The sequence below is a fragment of the Bombus bifarius genome, unplaced genomic scaffold (genome assembly GCF_011952205.1).
Source record: "Bombus bifarius isolate JDL3187 unplaced genomic scaffold, Bbif_JDL3187 scf7180000007966, whole genome shotgun sequence".
NCBI lineage: Eukaryota > Metazoa > Arthropoda > Insecta > Hymenoptera > Apidae > Bombus > Bombus bifarius.
The window spans coordinates 2,252,722-2,276,996 of record NW_022884352.1 but is presented as its reverse complement, the minus strand read 5'-3'; the positions used below and the strand labels follow the sequence as shown (position 1 = coordinate 2,276,996).

The 24,275-nt window shown below is 43.3% G+C and overlaps 3 protein-coding genes across 20 annotated transcripts in view; 1 reads left to right on the top strand and 2 right to left on the bottom strand.

Annotated features, from left to right (window-relative positions):
• The first annotated feature begins 107 nt into the window (after window positions 1-107).
• LOC117205574 (protein APCDD1-like) lies at window positions 108-3,678 on the top strand. The gene is made up of 5 exons (XM_033444128.1): window positions 108-494; window positions 864-1,005; window positions 1,428-1,659; window positions 1,745-2,158; window positions 2,335-3,678. The coding sequence occupies exons 1-5, from the start codon at window positions 452-454 to the stop codon at window positions 3,301-3,303; spliced, it is 1,800 nt and encodes a 599-aa protein (XP_033300019.1). The 5' UTR covers window positions 108-451; the 3' UTR covers window positions 3,304-3,678.
• LOC117205578 (60S ribosomal protein L34-like) lies at window positions 3,657-4,731 on the bottom strand. Its single transcript, XM_033444143.1, has 4 exons — window positions 4,638-4,731; window positions 4,404-4,475; window positions 3,864-4,061; window positions 3,657-3,787 (listed from the first exon to the last, which is right to left on the bottom strand). Exons 2-4 carry the CDS (start codon window positions 4,466-4,468, stop codon window positions 3,694-3,696), a joined length of 357 nt encoding a protein of 118 aa, XP_033300034.1. The 5' UTR covers window positions 4,469-4,475; window positions 4,638-4,731; the 3' UTR covers window positions 3,657-3,693.
• Window positions 4,732-9,138: 4,407 nt separating this feature from the next.
• Window positions 9,139-24,275, bottom strand: part of LOC117216717 (ephrin type-A receptor 5) — a 91,567-nt gene continuing 76,430 nt past the window's right edge. For 2 of the 18 annotated variants that reach the window (XM_033463665.1, XM_033463803.1), the window contains 14 exons: window positions 23,471-23,756; window positions 22,812-23,348; window positions 22,581-22,741; window positions 22,230-22,494; window positions 21,898-22,086; window positions 21,632-21,743; window positions 21,431-21,501; window positions 20,852-20,869; window positions 20,190-20,255; window positions 18,869-19,045; window positions 18,260-18,729; window positions 17,583-17,941; window positions 12,862-12,936; window positions 9,139-11,080 (listed from right to left, as the gene is read on the bottom strand). In XM_033463665.1, the coding sequence (XP_033319556.1) occupies window positions 10,816-11,080; window positions 12,862-12,936; window positions 17,583-17,941; window positions 18,260-18,729; window positions 18,869-19,045; window positions 20,190-20,255; window positions 20,852-20,869; window positions 21,431-21,501; window positions 21,632-21,743; window positions 21,898-22,086; window positions 22,230-22,494; window positions 22,581-22,741; window positions 22,812-23,348; window positions 23,471-23,756 (3,051 nt within the window). In that variant the 3' untranslated portion in view covers window positions 9,139-10,815. Of the gene's footprint in view, window positions 11,081-12,861; window positions 12,937-13,393; window positions 15,367-17,582; window positions 17,942-18,259; window positions 18,730-18,868; window positions 19,046-20,189; window positions 20,256-20,851; window positions 20,870-21,430; window positions 21,502-21,631; window positions 21,744-21,897; window positions 22,087-22,229; window positions 22,495-22,580; window positions 22,742-22,811; window positions 23,349-23,470; window positions 23,757-24,275 lie in introns of those variants that run through there. The other 16 variants (XM_033463674.1, XM_033463682.1, XM_033463710.1 and 13 more) reach the window with 16 other exon arrangements.

Below are 24,275 nucleotides of genomic sequence, written 5' to 3'. Positions count from 1 at the left end.
TACAGAGAAATCTTTTTTTTTTTAAATACTATCATAGGCAGAGAAATATTTGATAATTAAGAATCTTATCAGTGCTACTCGAATTAAACTCGACCAATTTAAATTCAATTTTTCTTTCAAAACGTAAATGCAAATTAAATGCTTAACATTGTAGATAGTAGATACATCTACCACTTATGTCCACTACTCAGTTGGACGAAGAAGGTCGGGAAGGGATAAAGCTATATATATTGAGGGTGACTTGAACAATACTTGAGTTCGTCCAGATCATTCAGAAGGAGTTTTAAGATAACAAAGCAATTTTTTAGCAGATTAGTATAATTTTTAAAATAAGAGTATAATTTATTCATATTTTTGTCTAGGTTGGTGTAAAAAAATTTCCATCTCAGCAAAATTTATTTTCGCTGATAAATAAAATATCTTATCCTGTAAACTTTCGCTGTGATCAAGAATGCAACCGTTGATCACTGTTCCTTTTTTATGCCTGTTTATGGGTAAGTTAATTGAAGCATATTTCATAGATGGTGTTATTCCAACGATTAATTTTATCATTTATCATAACGAGATCAACTCTTATATTGAGATCTTTTTTAAAATTTATTTAACATTCTTCTACTTCTGATTGATACGCGTACCTTGGGCAGCTGCATAACATCACGAAGTTCATCGTATCTCACTGTCGATCCGATTGGAATACCAATCGAAAAGACAGAAAAAGACGGGTGTGGAAACGTAAATGCGGCAGAACATAAAATTTTATCGTCTCCTTCACATTTTCTTTCTCACGAGATTATAATTTTGTCAGGATCGTTGAAAGCTTTGAAATCATTTGATCTTTTGCTCTACGTTCTCTTTATTCTTAGGGTTCGATTATACAGTTTCTCTAGAATCCGAGACGGAGGATGATAATTGCGAAATGATGATGAAAAGAATTGATTCCGATGACAAAGCAGCTGTTACCGATAATACACCATCTAGACTGCATTCGACGTGGATATCCCACGAGTAAATATTTCTATAATACTTTTTGCCCTTTCGGAATCAATGGGATAATACATACCATTACGATAACTTTTAAAATGGTTACGCATATTATAATACCTCGTATATTTTAATTTATCATATACGTTTTGTGCATTTTTATATCTTTAAATTCCTCATAAACACATTAACACCCATAGTCTAATTGTAATTTCTTTAACATTATTGAGATCTGTCAGAACGTAGCATCTTATTGCAAATGGGACTGCATATCTCATTTAAAAAATTAAATTAAATTTAATTATTTGGAGTTTGAGCGTTTTATCGTTCATATTATTATATTCATTATTTCACAAAAAATTCATCCAGAAAGGGATAAACTTGGCTGCATCTTGAATTTATTACGAATGTTTTCGACATCAATATCGACATTATTGTTTCTTCAGGTGTGAAATACGAGCTGGTCCAAAATATATCATAAGGAAGTATAATTTTTTTAAGAACGACTCGTTTCTTCTATTACAATATCATTACGACGAAGAGTCATGCAGCATCGCAACGTATACTGTCGTAGCACGCGGTTCCGTTAAGATTTTATCCCCATCTATCGCAATTCCTGGTGCTACGGAAACTAGCATACAATTGGATTCGGTTTACTTGATACCACTTAATAGACAGGTAGGTAGATGAAGTGTTCTTTCGATGTTGCAGGATGCAAGATCAAGCGACACAGAGTTTTTATACTTTTAAATTAAATTATCAGGTTGCTCATAAATTTGGACGTATCATGAACGCAAGTTGCGGCGGCACCGAAACAAAGTGGCGTCCTTATCTAGCGCAACTCATTTACGAACGATCCATGAATTTTTCATCACCCACAGACTTAAATATGTACGATTTGAATTATAATTCTCTTCAAAGTCGTCTATTACGGCCGAAAAAACAGCATACGATGAATTGTTTGGAATCGTTCGAAATCGATTTCTCGGAATTAAATGTACTCCGAGTTGAAATAAAAAGACCCAATATCGTTACGAAGAGCGAAGCGATCGGTAAAAGTAAGATGCGTGAAAGGATCGAACTATTACTTGGTGGAGTTGCTCGAAATGCCCGTTCTCAGAAAACACAACAAAAGCCGAAACGTTTGCAATCTACATCCTTGCTACGCGCCGATACGGCAAGTATGCTTTATCGATAGACAAGGAATGGCATAAAGCAGTTCTCTTGTGTTCTTAGCTTCCATTCCTTTAATTGAATTTATAAAAATATGAATTTTACACAGATATCCGCAGTTTACTTATCGATAACGCAATTTATCTAATAACTTTAATCAGAATGTTTTTAATATCGCAGGCTACTGACTGTCCGATTTGTGGAAGTGTATATCGCGCAACGGAGTACAGTCCACCTTTATTTCATCAAGCACCACCACTTCCAGCAGTGATCGGCGGTCTTTGGTTAAGTGTTAGATGTGAAAGCATCGATGGAGGATTTTGGTCTAAGAGATTCTTTCGGATTTATTCCGATAATAGCAGGTGGTTCGCGCGTTGGAATTATTATGGTGATTCCGCATGTTCCAATTCGTTGTATTCGATTAACGCGGCAGGAACTTACGTTCAACGTGCTGTTCGACAAAGACGAGATGTTAAAAACTCAAACGTAAAGACACTCAATACGGAAGATTTGGAAAGAATTCAGAAAAATCTAAAGTTGAACGTTTATCGTCATTTATTTCAAGATACAGAAGAATCGAACATATTGGAATCGAAACGAAGGCAAAAGATGAAGATTCAGAAACAGGAATCCACCGTTGATGCTTTTCAGATCCAGAAAGATAACACCTTACCTTCTGGAACGACTGAATTAGAATTACGAATTCTCGAAAGTTTATTAATACCTCTTAGCAATATGGTATCGACCAGTTGCGAAGGAACTACGAAAGAACTTAAACGTATAAGAAACGAAGCGGGTATATGGTCAAAAAATTGCATGTTCCGAACGGGTTTCGAAGCTCCTGCAACTTTGAAATTTAAAGCAAGAATTGCTCTCGATTGGAGAGGGGATTACACTCTGCTTTTAGCATCATGGAAGGATGATCTTTGGGAAGCTCCTCTTCGTCAGTGTTCCGAACTACCTTCGCGAAACCATTTTCGAGAATCCAGGCCCTTGCCTCTTTTTCGAAGAGGAAATAGGTACAACCGATTCAGTCGATACACGAGGAACTGGTTTCTTTCTTCATTTGCTATGTGTCTTTCAACAAGTTCCTTGCTCATACACTCCACAGTTTTACTTCTTTTATATCGATTACATTTCGTTTACTGATGATAAAATTCAAATTATTTTCTTCCAAAGATCTTTAATCGTAAGAATAGAAAACAGAACAGGGTATATTTTGTAATTAAGAAAAAGATCGTGTATAAGTAATACGTAGACGAATGATGAAACGAGTAATGGCAATATATCGTATACCTTTATGCTTTAAATTTTGAAAGAATTTTGAAACATTTGATATTGATAGTCGATAGTCTCGATCGACGATAGACTCTTCAAACTATAATGTTTTACAACTACGTAAATACACATGTATCAATATATGGTAAGCAAAAGAAAAGAAAAAAGCGCTGATGCGAAGTAACTGTTATAGTTATAAGAAAATAATTCGCGCCACATTGTCCTTTTAAATATATTTTATTTAATTATTAAAAAGAAAAATTATTTTTCTGCTTTCTTCAATTTTGCAAACGCATGTGTTTTCATCACCTTTATGACAATCTTCTGTTCTTCAATGAGGAAAGCACGAACGATTCTACAAACAAAGGTCCAGAAGAATAACGAATAGTTCAGATAGTTATCTCACGTAAATAAAGGAAATCGAATTATACCTTTCTTTGACGCATTTGTGACAAAGAACACCACCATATACACGTTTGACAGTCTTTTTTCGTCTGCACATTCGTGACCTTTCCATAGGTCTGGCTGGTTGAATACCCCTCAATTTGTCTTTGCATTGACCGCATCTTGGTATCTTCTTGGGTTTCTTAAGATATTGATATACTAATTTTCCTCCAGGAGTACGCACACTGTAAATTTACAATACTGTCACTATTTCTCAGACGCAATTTGACAGTGAAACACTATCTACTCGTCGCGTAGTGAAATATTTTGTTTTTAATGAACCGATTAAAGTAGCGTATAATTAAAGGAAAATGTTATTTTATATTCGACGAAAACACTATTATGCGACTTTAAATAGGGCACATGTGAATTTCACGTGTAAAAGTAAACCAAAACATAACCTCAAATGATCAAATGTTTATATTCTTCCAAGTTCTATAGGAAATTTTTAACAACGTAAATATAATACAATAACGTGTCTAATGCAATAATACACTAGTTATATTTTAAAGAAACCAGATACTTACACGCGTCTCCTGTTACTCTTTGTATTGTATGACAATCGACGTCGGTAGGTTAGTCGCTGTACCATTTTGCTTCTGAAATATATATTCGTTTCTTAGCAGGAAGGTTCGTTCATATGATAATAAATTATATCGTTAAAGAGCATCGATTTCAGAGCAATTGCAAAAACAACTTCGTTTTCAAGGATTAATCTAGATATTACGGGTATTAAAGTAAAATATAAAATTCGAACGAACCTTTAGCAGATCCAAGCGGAAAAGGAAACGACAATATCGGGCAATTTTATTGTACGCAAGCGTAATCTCGAAACAGCACTGCCCTCTAGCGCTAAATAAGTAGAAATATTTCGCCATAAACGAAAAGCATACCAGAGAAATATTAGATCAAGGGATTCTTTTTTGATGTATTCAAATCTAGTATGCACGGTGCAAAGGGCGAAACACATTGAGAATGTTTTTACACAAAGCAGGTTTTAACAGACCTTCGTGTAAAATTAAAATCAGAACAAAATAATTAAACAGATATGCGAGTACCAAATTTAGGTGATAATATTTAACACGAAGGCATTAGGCTAGATAAATCTTAAGTTAGAGAGTAGAGTCATAAGGAGGGACAGAAATTTACACAGAAATTACTCTCTTTAAACGTTCCCGTTCGACTGCTAATGTTAAGCAATGTTGAACACTTGGTTGGCTTCTTTTTATTTATTTTATTATATATTACATATTACACATTTTTATTATATATCACGCATTTTGAAATAAATATCAAGTACCAGTTACAAGATTAAAATTATCATTGTAATTTAGAACGAAAAAGGTGGAACCAACTGCTACTGTTGTCTTTGTCGCGCGCGCACTATCGCGCTCCTTGTCTAACACAACTCTTCCGCTCCACCGCACAACTATTTGAGAATATTCCACGTCTACACTTCCGGCGTCTACGCTTTATTCTACTTCCAGGACTGCACCAATTTTTCTCAAAAAAAGAATAATTATCCAAAATTCGATGAAATAGAAGCAGACGTCTGTCTGTCCTTGTCCCACAGTAACGCGGTCCTTGCTTACGACTAGGATCGTCATCTATCGGATCCGGTTGGAACTGCGAGAAAGGAACAAGAGCATACAATGTGCGAGGAGGTATCTTACCTTCTGTTAGACAAGGAGCGCACCACCGCGCGATAAGTACAGACGTACGTCTCCAAATCTGTCAAACGATCCTTAATTATTCGACGACTTCAAAAGTACACGAATATTTCTCGGATAGATAGTAATTAGCGAACATTAGCCGGATTAGAGGGAGATGTCTGTCCATGTCGCGCAATATCGCACTCCTTGTCTACGGACAAACCACGTTCTGCCATCTGTGTGACGAAGCTGGAACACGAAGTTGGAGTGTGCCGGGATAGATGGCAATCCTAGTTTGTTCGCAGACAAGAACTTGTCTTTCACACGGCATAAGTCTGTCCTTGTCGCACAGTAGCGCGCTCCTTGTCCAACAAGAGGCGAGATACCTCTTCGCACGTTCTATGTTCCTGTTACTTCTTCGCGATTCGAACCGAGTTCGATAGATGGCAGCATATCGAGTAAGTGGTCGTAGACGAGGAACGCGATATTGCGCGACAAGGACAGCTACATGTTCCCTTCTTACACCAAAGTTCCATCGAACTGGACGATTAATCGCTCCTTTTTTACAGTAATTTCGTACAGCTTTAGAATCGATCGATGAAGAGTGGAACTCTATGCATTTTTGTACCTTTGAGCTTCTTACGGTTGCGTAAAAGATTCCATAGCCTTAATTTTTAATGATCGCCGAGTTAAGGAAAGGAAATCGGACAATGTAAACGAATGGAACTCGTTCGGTTCCAATGGGTCGGGTAAGAATGACTGGTGGTTGTTTTACATCGTATAAGGTATATTATTTATTATATCTTATTTACATTCAACATCGTCTTGACAACACCATAGGAAAAATGTTTTTAGACACGTTCCAAAATTTGTCGACATTAACTCTCTTATTGCATCTGTCGCGCTTTGTCGCTTCTTTCGTTTTATACAATGAATCGAGGACACACGATGGTGATTCGCTGAACCAATTTATCGTAAAAACTCAGTTCGATGAGTATACATAAATTATGATGCGTGTACATGATAGTAGATGAGCTATTTATAATATATACGGGACGGTACCTGTGTGCTTTGTCTTCTCGCGAATTTAATATATGTTTTCTTCTTTCTTTATTTTATCTTTTTTCTTTTTTTTTGTTTGCTTTTCGTTTCCGAAGCAGGTACTTTGACAAAGTTCGCTGTTAAACAGACTGTTAAAAAGGCAAAAGAAAAAAGAAAAAAAAGTTGGGAAACGAATCGAAAAGAGAATCGAACAATGCGCACGTAGATCGCTTAAAAAACGCTTAACTAATCGATAACATAACTGCTTAGAGACTCGACGATCGTATCCATGATGCTGTATCTCGCTTTTTTTTTCTTTTATCCTTTCGTCTCTTTTTATACGGCGGTCAGAGTTTTTCGAAAACAGCGAAGTAAGGAAAATAATGATCTGTTTTTCTTCTCTTATCTTTCTTTCGTCCCCTTTCGTACGATTCTAGTAAGGTAAATAGATAACCTACCACGGTTAGAACGTCCTTTCTTTTTTTTTTTTTTTAATTTAGTCTGATCTCTAAACAATAAATAAGGCTTTCTTTGTTTTTAATAAATAGTAGTACAGAAGCGTTAATCGAGTAAAAGTATTTAAGTAAAGGAGCGTCCGAGGAGGATGTGTTCAACGATTTCTCATTCGTTTGCTCGTCGCTGCGTTTCCTCGTTGGAAAGAGTAACGATTACTTAAAAGAAAAAGAAAAAAAAAAAAAAAAAAAAGAAAAAGTATCGATACAATCGTAACTAAAAATAAAGGAAAGAAGGCGAATATAAAGGAAAACGATAGGAGAGGAAACGCAATTGAAGCGTCGTTCGCGTGAATCGAAGTAAATTTTGATTCGGATTACGCAATTATTTTTCCTATCGCTTTTCCTTCTCTCGACGTTTTCGCACCTTGAATTCTCGTCTCTTAGAAAATAAGAAGCGCCCTGCGTATTAGAATCGGAGAGTGGAAAATACAGGGAATCAAAGTACGCAAATGACGTGGTTCTCGGAGAAGTAGAAGTAGAAGTAGAAGTAGAAGTAGAAATAGAAGGAGGAGGAGAAGAAGAAGAAGAAGAAGAAGAAGAAGAAGAGGAAATGCGATCGAAAAGACTCGAGAAACAGAGACAGGCTGTAGGCAGGTTCGAACGCGAAAGACTCAAGTGAAATGGAAAAGGTCTCTAATAAGATATCTTTTACGCTCTAACTAATTATCTTCTGCTCGTTTCGTGCCTACGATCGTGTAATATCGACAGAGATCTATGAAATCTAAATATTAATTCACTGAAACTATCGACATTCTCAAAACTTCAGGTCGCACTCGCAGGTTCGTCGCTAGACACAAATAGTTACAGCTGAAAGTTTTTAAAATCTTCTTTCTCTCTTTTTTTCTCCTCTGGCGGAGTCCCGGCCGAAATTTCCCTCTCGTTCGATCGGTTTTTCGTATTTCTAAAAATTCGTCCGAACGCCACGCTGCGACGTCGTATCGTCGCGCGCCGTTTCTCCTCCGTCTCGATTCGGTTGGGACTCCACCCGACTTTGTCCTCAAAGTCTCACGCTTTACCTTTTGCTTCTCGTTTAACTTTTAATACGAACATTTAGGAAGATAGCGCTATCGATAATTAATATTTTCTGAAATTTGTTAACATTCTCTATATAAAAATCTGCATTTGCGTGTATTCGCTTATTGCTTCTTAATCGTCGCCATTCTCAGTAGCTTCTCGTTCTCTTTCTCTCCTAAATGGAGGGTGCGCGTTCGCCACGCGACCTTCCGCCCTTCAACGCGAAACCACGCGGACCGAACCGGACCCTCCAGCATCACCCTTCGCATTTTTCCAGTTCCAAACGGAACGACCTCGCGTAACGATCTCCCAGCGGAGAGGCGCGACGCGCACCGATGGATCCAGCCAAAACCAACGAATCGAGTTATTCCGCGTTCTTTCGCGCGCCAGCAATTTCGTCCATCGTGGCGTCCATCGGCTCCCTTTTCCCAACTATATATCTCTAGCGTAATTCGTTAAATTAAGAATACAAATTTCCCGTGGCTCGGCCGACTTGGTCGCGCGAGCGTTCGCCGGTTTCAACGGGCGTCTGCCAGATCGTCGTCCGTCCGGCAAGGCAAGCAGTCTTTACGATCAGCGAACGTGCATCCAACAAGATACAGACCACCATCCATCGTCGCTATTATTTATCGGATGTTATCGCTACGCGCGCACGCTGCGGCACGGACGTTGCGTCTGCGATGCGAAACAATTCGAAACCGCTCGTACGAAGGTAAATCCGCGTGTCCGTTTTCGCGTCGGCGTCGTCGCGAAAACTTTTCCGCATGGATCTCGCGCCCAACATCTTTCGCTCGTCGTTGCTTCGAAAAATTTACCCGCCACGCTCCTTCTCGCGCTTTCATCGTCCTTTTTTAAATCTTTCTTTCAAACTGCTTGATATGTTCACGGTGTCGAGGGACGCGTCTCGCGGTTTCTTTCCTTTCGGCTACTCGTTGCACGCTTCCACGATCGTTCCCAACAAATCTGTCCCGCATTACGCACCGTATAATCTATTTCTCTTTTAATAATATATTTAATAATATAGGGACCATTTTTCCTCGCAATCGACGATTACGCGCGATAGCGTGCGCCATTTCTTTCCCCTTTCGCGCAAAACATTTTCCCTCGTTCACGCACTCTCTCTCTCTCTCTCTCTCACACACACACACACACTTTCACTCTCTCTCTCTCTGGCTCTCGCTGTTTTCGCGTTATTGGCACATGTTCCTGCTTCGTTACTCGTTCCCTCTTCCCTTTGATCGACAGGTACCTATACAAATCGCGTATAAACGATATACTTATGATATAGGTAACGCGAAGGCAAGAATCCTCCTTTCTTCGAGCTTCGTCGTCGCGTTATTTAACATCTAGAGCAATTTCCGGCAATTTCGCTTTCAGTCTAGCGCGATTACCCGTCGCTCGTTCGATCGTCGTTTCGCAAAAGCGGAGCGGAATGGCAACGCTTTTCGTATTCGTATATCTACATGCGTCGCGCGAGCCGCGCGTAACACGCGCCCTGCGTTTGTACATCGATCGAGCTTCATCGATAAGAGCTAGAAAATATTCGCTGCACGGGGGGGGACGTAAAACGCGGCGCCAGACTCGCAGCGAGGACGCGTTACCCTGCTCGATTTCTCTCCCTCCTGTAAATGGCTACCTTACAAACGTATCGTTAGACCTGTGGAATCTTCGTTTCGGTTTCGTACGACCGATCGTTGCTCGAAAACTTTCGCACGGAGGAACGAAACGAGGGGCATCGTTGATACTTTATTAGGCCGTCTATTGGTTCGCGCGATTGGTCCGTACCGTAGAGACATTCGACGGCACGCATCGTGCGAGTCGTTGCAGGACCTGTTCACCGTTCGATTCGCGCCGCGTACGTTAGGAACTCACTGTGAAACGAGACAGCGACTTTTCGTTGACAGCGAAGAGCGTTTGGACCGAGAAACCGAGAGAGTCTGTGGCAAGACGAATCTTGCGCGTACGCGTGAGCAACGATTCGGCGCGCTGGGCAGTCTCGACGGTGAGCAGGTTCGAAAAATTCGGCTTCCGGGTAGGATCGACGTGGTCGGCTCGTCGCGCGACGTTCTCTAAATTTCATACGGCAGTGATGGTGCAGTGGCAGTTCGGTTGTTTTCCACGCGACGCCACGATCCACGGAGTTGGACAGCGCGCGAGAAAAATTGTCTAACGAGAGAAAGACGAAAGTCGATGGCGGACTCGTTCGCGGAGTCGCGATACACGTTTGTCGCGCGTTGATCCCGTCGCGATAGTCTCGTAAAAAATGCGTCGTACGTGGTTCGTCCGTCGAAGAAGATTCGCGCTAGTTTCGTTAGGCTAGGTTCGACGAGTCGCCGTCGCAGCGGCGTCGAACTTCGTCGTCTTCCATCCGACGTGGGAGGCGGCAACTCGAACGGATCTCCGGTGCTTTTTCACCGTTGGAATGTCTGCGATACGCGGTTCCTCGCCGATTCTGCCAAACTGGCGGCGGAGCTCGGCTCTTTCGGCGTCTTTTCGCGCTTCTCCCGTCGCTCGTGGCCTCGCGTTCGCGAACCAACGTTCCTTCTCTTCGAAGGAAAACGTCTATCGCCCTGACTAGGATGACGATGCTCCGGACCGTCGTGCCTTCGTACGATTCCGTTCAGAGGGTGATCGACGCGAAAGCTTCTCGAACGAACGATGCGTTTCGTCGATGGAACGTGCAATCGAATCCTGCGTCGGTCGCAACGTCAACGCGATTAAACGAGAAAACCTTGCGAAGTGGCCGACATCTGTGCTCTGAGCGCTGTCACGCTGTTCATTATCTTCTTCTGGTGTCCGACCAACGTCACCCCGAGCGCCGTCAGCTCTTGCACGGTAACGCGCGCGGCCGCCTCCAAGGTAGTCACTCCGGATCTTTCGAAACTCTCCGCGTACCGTGACATCTTGATGGAAGCCAGCCACTCGCTGACCGAGGTCAGCTGCGTCAAGTCCACCGCGTCCGGCGCCAGTGGATTGGTGCCCCTGTCGAAAATTTCCTGTTACACTCGAATCCTTCGTTTTTCCGGGATATTAATAAAGGAATCCAGGGGAACACTATGAGCAACCAAAGACCTGAAATTCGTTCGAGCTTCTACAGGTCGTTGATCGGATTCTAAGGACAGAGCGGAAAGACGCAAGCGCTTTGATCTCCGATCGAGTCTCAGGGAAATTAGAAGACAAACCGATTTCCAATGGATCGGCGTTCTCGTTCTGAAACGATCGGTTTCGATCGGAGAAGATCAGATCGGTTTTAAGCGACCGAACCAGAGAAACGCTTTCGTCTTTTCACCTTCGAACTGTAAAGAGCAATTTCAAGTCCATTTCGGATTCTATTATCGAAATATTTCTAGTAAGGAAGGATGGTGGTGGTGGTGGTGGTGGTCAGCCGTTTCGATGATCGCCAATTACATGGGTCGTCGAAACAGCTACGCTCGTACTCAGCCCTAGATCTGTTCACACAAACGGGATCTATGTTATATCGAGTATATGTACACTAATATCCATCGGTTAGCAACAAGATACATGGACATTTCGATTCTCGTGCTCGCAGAAAGTCGTTCTCGCCGATGACGGAAAAATCGACTTTCTCGTAGAAGATCCACGTTCGCGATACGCGATTTATCGGACGTACGTAAGAGACATTCTGCGAGCAGAGTTGAGAAAAGAATTGGCAGTCGATAGGTGGTTGGTTAGGGCGAAAGAGCGTGATTCGGAATCGAGTTTCGGGGGTTCGCTACTCGTTTCTAGGAGAAGTTGTTCCATTGGTGTCATTTACCACGATAGATCTTTTACGGGCGGATTTACGGGTAGATACGGTATAAAACGGATGTTAAAAGGGCCGGTAAAATATCTTTATGTACACTTTGACCGAGGCTCGATAAGTTTTCACGACCGTGCCTGAGAGCTTCGCTCGATTCGCGCGTCCACCGGCCTACGATGCACGCGACCAGCCCGCCAACCGAGCTCTTGCTCGCACGCCAGAAAAAGTCGATCAAATATCGCGGTTACACAGGCGAGATCGTGAAAATTCGAACCTTCGTGGAACCGTTGCTAGCGATCGGTGATCGATGGTGACACGATGGTGAGAGTCGCTAATGACGGGTGTTATTACGTCGATGATATACACAAAGTTGAGAGATCAGCTGGACGTATTACGTAGACGTGAATGGATAATGGTGCGTATGAAGCAAGCAGTGCGATACGAACTAATAGGATACAAGCAGAGCAAATGCTGTCTACGTGGCAGCAATACTCATGGTGATTCGAACGAAGCGAACGGAGCAAAAAGGCAACGAATCGAATCCGTTGCACGCGCCTACACGCGTACGTGTAAGTCGCTTATCGTTGCAAGCCATGTCGACCAACTCCATAAATTTAAATCCATGGAAGAACGATAATTATCGGTACGTTCCTTTTTAAAATACACCGTGCAGTTTACAAGTATTTCTGCTATCTCATTCGGATAAGTAAATTTATCGACGTAAGATTTCTTCTTTGAAAACGTTCCATGCTAATTATGCGACTCGTTTGCGTAAACGCGAAATCGATAACTTCGTAAAAGGCCGAGTCGATGAATTTGTTTTCCGAGAGACTCGCACGGTAGGTGGTACTACGTCGTACGAATACTCGTCGATCGTGAAACATCTCGCCGAATAACTATTCTTTTTCTTGCCTTGTTGCTCCTCCTTCCCTTCGTACTTTCTTTACTTCTTTTTTTTTTTTTTTCTTTTTGGGTCGACTGAAAGCTGTTCTTGATTTTTTACCTTTTCCTCAAATGCACGTTGGAGGATGTCGACGAGGCGGGTGGGGGTGGGGGTGGAGCACCCCTTTCCCTGATTCTGACAATTGTTAGCATTTGTTAGTGCGATCGAGGTCACACACTTTGGCGTGTGTTTGCTTGTACGTGTGTTTGGTTTGCCTGTGTGTGTTTATGTGTATCGCGTACGTTTTCTCGTCTCATCTCCGCCCTGATTTCTCTCCAGTGTACCGCTGTATAGTGTGTTTGCGCAAGTGTGCGATCGTGTGCTCGCGCCAAGCTCGTTTATCGCGATTGTCAGCGTAAACTCTAAGGTAATTAGCGCGCATCGATTCGATTTCCGCGGGCGTAACGCGTCTAAGCTGATTGTCCATTTTGATTCTCGTCTCGAAAAAGAAAAATCGTTCGCGAATCCGCGAAACTTCGAAGCAGCGAAATCTTAACCACCCTCTTCGTTCGTCGTCCCGTTCTATCTTGCTTCCGTTCCATTTTTCCTGTAATGGTGTGTCGCGACGCGTTCCGCTATGATCGACCTTTCCTCCAGATTTTTCGCTATAACGTAGACGCGACGCGCGTATCGTCGCAAGAATCGATCGTCCCGGCGTGAAAACAACCTGGGATATCGCGTACAATTTCTCGGTACGGTTTTCCTTGACTTTTCTCGACTTTCAAGTAGAAAAATACTATTCTAATCTGGTCGAATGGTAGCTCGCGTGATTAAATGCTAATAAGTCTTTGCAGTTTCCTCTTTTTGTTGCGGTAAAAGTCGTGACGTTAATAAATACTATATCGATATATATATATATATATATATATATATATCCGCTTCTTTACGATATATGTATATGTTTACGTATACTCCTGTGAGATATATATATATATATACACATTACGTATATCAAGAATTAGAAAAACATCTGAAAGACTATGACAACGCGTTTCGCGGTTAAAATCCTCTCTGCCCGTCCCTAAGCTTTCCCAGCTTAAACCCATTCTACGTATATTGCTATTCGTTGCTTCGATTCGTCCTCTATAAATTCTCGTTATATCTCTACCAAAAAAACTGCGGGGTACATATATATGTATGTATATATGTATATACTCTGATAAAATTTCCCATTTAAATCACTCTAACTAGAACCATAAATATTCTTTATGCGATCTCTACGTGGCAGCTAAGATGGATAAAATTCATCGCGCCTGGCGGTCGCTCCAACATCACATCGATAAAAAACACTTTTCTCTTTATAAATAAGTATACGTATCGTAGATTGCTTTGCTGACGATAATGAGTCTCGTATAATTCGAAAACCGTGAAAATCTTTCCTCTACGACGACTAATTCGCTACCGTTTTTTTTTTTACCTACGTCTAAATACGCTCGCAACACAATTGACAACCTAAATGTTTCCTTTACGAGAGAGCGATTCCCTACGGTAGAGAGAAACGCGCGAAAATCATCCTATCCGCGATTATTCCGCTTAAGGAGAGAAGCGTCTCTGTGCATCGTTCAACGTTCAGCAAAAACTGCGCGAGCGTTTCTTCGGCGAACGTCGACGGACGAAAAAAGCCAATCCGTTGGACCCGGTTGTCGTTCGACAAGCTGGGACGCGTACAACTTCGATCGTTGTTTGCACGGAAAGAAACAAGCAGATCTTGCTCCGACTCTTCGGCAACTTTTTCATTGTACGAATTTCGCTTCAGCTTTCGACGAAACGACGATCGTGGAGCTCTGACCCCCCCAAACGGAGACGCTGCGAGGAAAAAAAAGAACCGTAGACGTAAAGACTTTGTCGTTGATCGTTGTTAACCCTCTGACAGATTGACAGAATGGACGAAGAATTCGCATTCTTGCGTTTCCGGTACGTTCTGTCAATTCTCTATAATAGAAAAGTATATCGATAAACGCCGAAATTTAACACTTTCGTGTTCAAAGCCTCAAAGGCGTTGATATAAATTTCTAATTGATACTAATTTTTCATCGGATATTACAGCGTACGAATATCGCAACGTCGCTTTGCTACACCGTTAAAGGGTTAGAGATTATCAACAACGTTCCAGTTCAAATGCATCTGGCAACGCTTTCGACGCGAACATCGTCGATCGAAGATGTATGGAAATTTAGCAACGAGGCTTCTGATTTCTAGACGTTCACTCGTGAAACCGAAGAAGAGGCAGCACGAAGCACTTGTCTCTCTCTTAAGGAGAAAAAAATATGATCGATTCTGGTCGATTAACCGAAGTGTGTGAATGGGACCCAATTGGGATAAGTAAGCGGTGGCTGTTGTGGCAATGCGTGTGTCGCTGCGTGTGTGTGATAGTGTAAGCTACGGCCGGCTCCTGGTGGCATTACTGGAACGGCAATCGTCGACTGGGCTTGATGGGCCTGATGGCCGACTACGTCTACGAACGGACCCGTTGTCGCGGCTGGAATCGCAGCGGTCGCTGCCGCGGCCTGTGCGGCAGCCGCGTGGCTTGTGACATAGTACGGATTGTGTGCAGGTGGCCTCACGCTGTTGTTGTAGTTGTTGAGTTGTAGTTGGTGGTAGATGGTAGTTGTCGCAGTTGCGTTGGGTTGCAGTTCGTAGTCGGGTACCAAAGACACCACAAAACCAAAACCACAAAGAATTAGCCCAGAAAAAAAGGAACGTCGTCGGCAAGAGAAACTGAAATTTTTTTGGATCGAAGGGCACAGGGATGGAAACGACAGAGATTGATCCATCGATGTCGAAACGAATATGCGTAGTCCTTTCCTTCGGGTAAAGCGTCCTATCTAGAATTTTTTTATTTTTCAAGATGCGTTGAAACGTTTCCAACCGTTCCAACCGTTTTCTACCTTTGAAGCAAAGTTACACGACATGGATATGAAAGCGATAAAACTTCAGGACATCTCGACCAAACGGGAGAGGAGAACAGGATTTCGTCGACCAGTCGATGGATCCAAAGTTCAAACGAGGAAAGGCGACGCAAAGACTTGTTCTATTTCGTTGGAAACTTTCCTCCGGATGTTTAACGACGAAATAGTGGAATTAACGATAATCGAATCGTCTCGAGGTACGACGAATCAATGAACGATCGAAATGCTTTTCTCCTTTCTTCGATCGAGAGAAAAATTTGACAATTTTTTCGCCATGTCCGCTGTTCTTAAAAACCACAAACACTTTCCTCGTATTCTTCATTAACGATCGTGTGCAACGATAAAGCGGTGCTGGCAAGACGTCCGACTCTCGAGTATCGTTTGATCTCGCCTTTGTTCGCCTTTTTTGTGTTTCGCGGTGGAAATAAGTGGAGGTAAGAGGACGAGGGTTTAAAGGCTCCAGGATTACAGAAACGATAAGCGCTAAAGCGATAAAAGCTCTCTGAAAGCCACCGCAGTACGATGCGCACTTTTCGCCGTTCTCTTGAAACGCGAACGAAAAATTATTCCGCGAAAATGATCGCGCGGAGACTTTCGTCCATAAATTAATTTTCCTCCCAACAAGTAATACGAAACAGAAACGGAAGGTAGGTAGTAGATCTTTTTGCACGTTCCAAAGGAAATTAAGCCGTTTTAATTAAGAGCAGAATTACGTGCGCAAAAGCCGCTTGTTATATGTTGTATATGGTCGCAAACTTTTTCGAACGACATTTTTCTCGCGCGTCGGACATTCAGCTTAACGAGATTACTAGCCGAGATTCATCGAAAATATGTGCTGTAAACAAGAAAAATCCAACAGAAATTTTTGTTTTCCGCGCGTTCTATTTTCTCGCGCTTCGTTGCTCGCGAAATCCTTTCTCGGTGTTTCTCTCTCTTTCAATTTGGCGTCGTTGAATTTCAAAGAGAACGAGATGCGAGGAAGCGGAGGCGCTGTACAAAATCAATTTTGACGACTTTGAGCTACGGGAAATGTACAAAAAAAAATATTAAAAAAAAAAGAAAAGAAACGTATACATATGTATATGTACATAAAAAAAAAAAAAAAAAATAGAACTATAAGAAAATAACAGAAACGAATAAGTAGCTTTGAATGAAAATGTCAGACTGCACGAACTAAAAGGTGCGAAAAAGATCAGTCCAGTACAATATGCCCGTTTCCAGTAATGCCAATCAGGTCGAGGTATTAACGGCGCCTTGAACATAGACGTGCACAAGAATCTCTCTCTCTCTCTCTCTCTCTCTCTCTCTCTCTCTGTCGAGTAGACACACACACATTCGTGATTATTCCTGGACGGCCAATATTCATCGTTTAGGCGGTAACATCCTATTACGGATGAGCAAGAACATCAAAGCCCAGTCTAACAGCGTACGTGAAGAGCGCAGAGCATGTGAGCTTCTTACAGTATTCAGCGATAGAACGGAAAAAACGTTTGGCTGTCGAGAGAAATTAATTTATGGACACGAAGTGTGATTCGCGTAGCATGCGGCATGATTCGTGTTAAGAGATGATGAAAGAACAATTCGGTGGTGCAGGCCCCTGATGCCAAACGCGTTCCCAAGAATATCTAGTATCGCGTTGGATTAATTATCTCACGGAGCCTACCGAATTGTTCGCACGATGAAAGCAACGACACGACAGGTATTTTGCACCGTTCGTACTACGTTAGTCGGAAACGCAAGTTTTCTCGGTACTTCTCCTGCGAATGGTAAATCCCGATAGATCGAACACGTGAATAATAGCGCGCCAGTGACATATAGGTACGCGAGTCGCGGAGAAATTCGTATTCTCTCGAATAGAATGAAAATTGTTACCTGTTCTGGGCGATCTTTCGCAGCGTGTCCGGGCTTCGTATCAATTTGTCCAAGGTTTGAGTGAGATTGGCAAAGGTAGGACGATGGGTTCGTTCCTTTTGCCAGCAATCGAGCATCAGCTGATAGATCGCTTCCGGACAATCCATCGGTGCTGGAAGCCTGTATCCTTTCTCGATCGACTTTATCACATCCTGATTAGACCAGTTCCAATACGGTCTTTCGCCGTAGGACATCACCTCCCAACAAACGATGCCCATGCTCCATACGTCGGAAGCGCTGGTGAACTTTCGGAACGCTATCGCTTCCGGAGCTGTCCATCGTACCGGGATCTTTCCACCCTTTTTGCCGGAGTAAACAGTCTTTCAAGATTCGATATTTGAAAGTCTCGGTTCCATCGACGAGACCGCGTCTCGTCAAAGAAAAGGAGTAACATCGATACGATACAACTTCGTTTATCCGAATTCCTCGGTCTAGCAAACGGTTCCGAAGTATTTCGCCGTTCTTTCGCGTTACCGCAAGCCTATGAAATTCACATCGACCAAAATTTTTCGTCTACCATTTCACCTCTAATTTCGTTAAACGTTACAACGTTAACGCGATTGTTACTATACAGAGCTTCGGATAAATGGAGTTGTACCATAACGCGAGCAACAGTCTTCTGCGAGCTGACTACTTACCCTGGTCGTGTACGCTCCTTCCGTGGCGCTTTCGATCTCCCGGCTAAGCCCGAAATCGGCGATCTTGCAGACGAGGGCAGCATTCACGAGCACGTTCCTCGCCGCGAGATCTCGATGTACGTAGTTCATTTCAGCAAGATACTGCATGCCGCTCGCGATACCGCGAAGCATGCCTACAAGCTGCAGCACCTGAAACTTGCCGTCGTTCGCACGCAGAAAAGTGTCCAGGCTACCGTTCTCCATGAACTCCGTGATGATCATCACCGGATTGCTCTTGGTTACGACACCTTGCAGGAATATCACGTTCGGATGCTCGAACTGACCCATGATGGAGGCTTCAGTGAGGAAGTCGTTGCGAGCTTTGTCCGCGGAGCCTGGTTTCAAAGTCTTGATCGCCACGTCGATCTCCGTTCGACCGTCTGGCGGTAGTTTTAATTTTCCTCGACAAACGTCGCCAAATTCTCCACCACCTGTTCGTTAACGAGAAACGAGAGAAATTCGTTAACAAAAAAAAATCTGGAAAGACTAACTTGCGAGATGCGAGATGCTAGCTAGGTGTTCGAAGAACGTATCAACGTTTCGAAAGACACGAAAAGGGTATTTATATACCTATGATAGCTTCTATCGTAATGTATCCTGCGTCGATTTCTCGGGCGAATTCTCTCACAGCTTGATTCGGATCTTCGTAAGTATGAGGATCGACGTAACTCCTTGCACCTCCGCCACCAGCACCTCCTGCACTCGCGGCAGCAACTCCCACTGCAGGTGTGAACAGCGGCGTGGTCACTGCAACGTCACCAAAACAGAGTTCATTATATTAACACGAGGGCCGGTGTGTTAAATTTTGACGGAATCTCGGAGCGCGAGAGTGACAACGTTCGCTCCGTGACTGTCAACCGTATTATCCCGTGAAAACACTCACACACCCTTCCTCTTTAAACAAAATTAGACATGTTGAAAATTATAAAACAAACGTGTGTATATATATATATATATAAAAAAAGGCTGAAACCGTGTGTTTATTAGTTTTCCAACTCTCCAGCCTTATCTTTAAATATTTATACTTGACACAATTTTCCATCGTATAATAAATACTTTCTATTATAATAATTCCGATATAAAGGAAAATATTTGCTTTCACTAATAAAGTAAGGGGCAACGAAATAATTCACTAATTATACCACTATGTATAAAAAGATCTAAAACGGAACGATGAAAACTGAAAAATCGCGCGCTAAATAACTTTCATGCTAGCGTAGAAATCCTCGCATGCCTAATACGCCAAATGATTTCAATTACGATGCATCAGATTGAATGACGTTAGTCGTAGTACGGAGCGCGGAGGATGCTCCGGTCGAATCGAATTACTTCGTCGCCTGTTAATTTACATCCGCGAATGCATCTGCGACGGCTCGCTAACTCTGCGAGGCAAATTAATTCGAGTTCCACCGAAACATGCCAGTATTTCGCACACGTCAACGCACAGAACGTTATTACAGACGATTGGAAAAGATCTCGGCGACTGGCTGAAAAAATGGAACGATGCAAGAGATACAAAAGAACACGATGCAAATTGGTAACACGTTTAAGAGAATAAAGGAATCTCATGCTTTCTTTTCGTGCTTCTCGTCTACTTAAAATTTAAGGGAACGACAAAGAGAAACGAAAAGGGAAAGATAAAGAGACAAAGAGAAGAGAAAGAGAGAGAGAGAGTGAGAGAGAGAGAGAGATAAAAGCAGAGGTAGAAAGGAAAGATTTTCGGACGACGGTACGAGCGAAAATAAGAAAAGGGCAATGTGTGGTGTTCCAGTTTGAGCGAGTGTAAAGTGTTTCGAAGACTCTGTGGATCACGAGAGTGGTTTGCGTCGACGCGTCCCCTCCGGATTCAACGATTTCGACGAAATTTTACTCGGACTGATTAAGGACTTACGCGAGGACTTGCTCTTGTTGTTGGTGTGGGTTGTCACAATCGGTGAACTGTCCATTTTGCAGTGCACTGTGAACAACACAACAACCAACACACTAATTGACAAACAGCAAACAAAAAGAAGCGAAGGATGTACGATGAGCAGAGTTTTAATGACGCGAGCGAACAGAGGCAACGACTCGAGAAAGAATTTGAAAAAAAAAAAAAAGAAAAAAGATAGGAAACGCGTTTAATTCGCTTGCTTGATCTTCGTGCGTTCTTGTCTTCGGCTTCTGCGATAGTCGCACGCGTATAAATTCTCGCGTGTAAATAAAAAACAAAAAAGGAAGGGGGGAAAAAACATATGAGACGACATACCGCAAATAAAACAAGTGCAGTGCCAACGATAACACAACTAACAACATACGCATGCAGAACGTAGATGCACACTGTATGACGCAAGCATGAAAAGCACGTACACGCACATCTTCGGAGGGTACTTGGTATGTACGCAAAGCTGATATCGCGCTCGTCTGTTCGACGGGGGAGCGAGCAAGAAGATCGTGCGTGCCCGTGCGTAAAAAATTTAGAACGCATCAAAGAGACGCATGTACAAGGGGGTGCAAAGATAACTACGCAAAACCGAGTTCCTAGAAAAAAAACTTGAGGTGTTGGAGAAGACTTACTGTAGGTCACAACTAGTCCTGTAGTAGCAGGCGATTGTGTACATTGTTTCATTGGATTTTTTCATGGATTTTTCATGGAGGCAGGTTCGATAGATTAGGGGAATCGCACATGAAAAGAAAGAATCGAAAGAATTTTGTTAGAATAATGGTACTTAGGTTGTGGGCCAGATCGGTATGAATTTTGCTCGTAAGCGATCGTCTCTCATTCTTTTTAACTCGCTGGCCTGAAGCCGTTCTCGGACTCGGATAACTTTTTTTTTTCGCGCTTTTTTCTGTTTTCTTTTCTTTTCTTTAAACGAACCACTTTTCAATAATCTTTCTTTCGTCAGAGAGAGATAGTGAAGAAGTACTTCTAAAGTATTGGATGTTTAGCGACAAGACATAAATCATTGGGGTATTGTATACATTGATGGGGCTGGGGTCGATACTTGCTGGATCTAACGGGGGGTGGTGATCCAAAAATATTAGTCACAAGACACGAGGGCGTAGTGAAACAACTATAAAAGTGACAGGGGTTATAGCGATAATGAATTTATAAAGAAAAGAGAATCGAAGCCTGTCGGCATCGGACAAACGTACCTTCGCCGTTTCTATACTCCAGGGTATCGCAGTCGCTGGGCTGTTTCTTGTTGCATTCGTCCGAGGCCCTGCTGTATCGAAATTATACCACATCAGATCAGAGTCAAATGAAACGCCGCAATGCACAGTAAATGCTTGGACGATGATTTTAATCTGTATCGTCTTTAATTTACTACTTAATGTTAGAAACAATTCGTTTACCTTCTCAAAATCAGAACGGTCATGATAATGATGATCACCAGAAGGACTACCACAGCAACGATAGCTCCTGCTATGATCCTTACTTGCATATTGTCGTCTTCTCCGACGTAGTCTGTGAAAGACGAATAAACATGTCCCGTTAAGAAACTATGCTTTAATTACGCACGCTGTGTCGTCGTAAGTTTAAAACCGCTGTAAAATATTGACTGAGAGAATGGGTGGTTCGTTGGAAGGCAACGCGTGATACAACTAATCCTAATAATCACCTAGTCCCATAGCATGAGGCGTCTTTTTATAAACTATGGGCGTATATTCGCCCCAGCCTCGCGTAGTCTTCGCTCGTACTTGTATCGCGTAGTCCGTCGATGGTTTTAGGCCCTTGAACGTGGCGGATAACTCGGAAGTTTGTATAACCGTAGCGTTGGTAGCATCGTCGTATCGCGGATAACACCTCACTGAAACGAGATCACGCGAGATTAACGATTGATTAATTTATACGTATTTATAGTTACACGTTAGGTTGGGGTTAGGTTGACGAACGTGTCGTTAAAGTTATATATTCGCACTTTAGGGATCAGGAGGAAACAAGCAACTTTACCTTCGTATCTTTCGACCAGATCGCTGTCTCCACCGACCTCGGTTACCGGAGCGTCCCAACTAATGCTCAGTTCCGAACTCTTCACGCTGGTAATCCTGACGTTGCTCACCAAACTAGGTACGCTAGCTTCTGTGGTGACGGTGATGTCCACGTACTCGGATTTTCCAGCCAACGCCGATACACCGTTCTCGGCAAATACTTGGAATCGATACGTGGTCACCGCGTTTAGACCCGTTATCGTGATCTTCGTATCGTTGAAAACTTCCTGTTTGACCGAAACCAGTCGAATTAACGCGCGTTTCATCGTTCGCAGGAAAACGAAACGACCACGAGCGGAGAGGAAATACTCACGGTGTTGGGAATGTATTTGACGCCCATACTACAGGCATCGCAGACCACCCTGTAAGTCGTATCTGTTCTGCCGCCCAGCATGTGCGGCGCATTCCACGACAGAATCACAGTAGACTGGTCAACGAAGTTCACCGTCAAATTTTGTGGCGCCGACGGTGGTTCTATAAACGTGTAAATCGATAAAATATCCCCGATCGGGCAGGATCAACGATACAAAGTTAAGAAACTCACGTGTACAAGGCATTTTCTTCGGATCTTTCTCGGCCCTGAAATAACCGGCGTTGCATCGACACTCGGTGAATCCGTAATCGGAGGATTTGCTGTGAGCCGGACAAGCTTCGCAACTGTGCGACCCAGCTTCGTGTTTGAATTTACCGATCGCGCACTCGGTGCACGCTTGCTTCTCGACGTCAGCCTGATAGCCAGGCTTGCAGTGGCATCCACCGTTAGGCAGGTACCATTTGCCATCTCCTTTGCAGAGGAAGGTTGGCTGTTCGATGACCACGGCGTTGTCCACGCAAGTGCCGATCGTTTGTTCGATCAACGCGACTTCGCGACCCGTTGGCGTTGCCGGGAAGTGTGCGAAGTTCACAGAGATCTCCGGACAGCTGATGTAGTAAACTTTAATGGCCAAGATGGAGATGCAGGCTCCCTGGTCGCGGAACGCGAAGTACACGCCCTTCTTCGTCACTGGAATGGACTTGACCTCCGTGTTTATCACCACCCCGGTGTTAGTGTTGAACCTTCCCTCGCCAGCGGCGATGCGTCCTGTGGATCAAACGGTCGGTTTCGTCTCGCGACTCGAACAACGGCTAAATTCCGACAGTTTTACACGGCTCGTACTATACGGAAAACTTTCTGAATCGCGAAAACACGTTTGGCAAGCTTACCGATCAACTTGTAACTATCCGTTTCCCACGGTGGCGGTTCCTTGGTAGCCACGTCGAACTCGTAGTAAAGTAGACTGAAAGTTTCTTTGCAACTGAGCGCGTTTCCGGGGAACAACGAGCAGTCACGAGTCGTGAATTGTATTTCTATGTACATGCGGTTCGCCGGTCCCCTCTCGATGAACGGCGTCCATAGCCAATTGTTCACGTTGTTGTACGCTACGTCGCAGACGACGTAACTCCGCCAATTGATGCCCTTGTCGAAGTTCGTGAACGACTCTTCCACCCACTGCAATCAAACGAGAGCACGGGACGATCTTAATTCCGCACGATCCGATTAACCATTAACGAGAAAAACACACACCGGGACATTTTATTCGCCAGGTGTTTGACCCACGCGTGCGTCCGGACGAACCTCGATAAGATAAACGCTGTTTAAATAACGCGAGACACCGCATGGATCCCCTTTCGGGATCCTCGTCCAAGAGACTCGGGTGTTTGCGTTCGGATTACGCGAGATTTCACCGAGTCAGCATCTAACGAAATCAGCTTTGCCGGGGACCCCCCTGGTCGGAGCTATCTCCGCGCGCGGGTCCCTCCGTTCTCTACGCGTCTCCAGTTTCTTTCCCTCCGCTCGTTTCAACCGCCTCGATGAGAATTTACAGAAACAACGAAGACGGATTACGGAAGTTGCAAAGAATTCGAGTCAGACGACAAAGAGCCAGCAGCCCCAGCGCGTCCAGCTTGGACAGATTTATTCTCGTGGTAGAAGGGAGAGTCGTCGGATAGAGACGCTCTGTCCGATCTC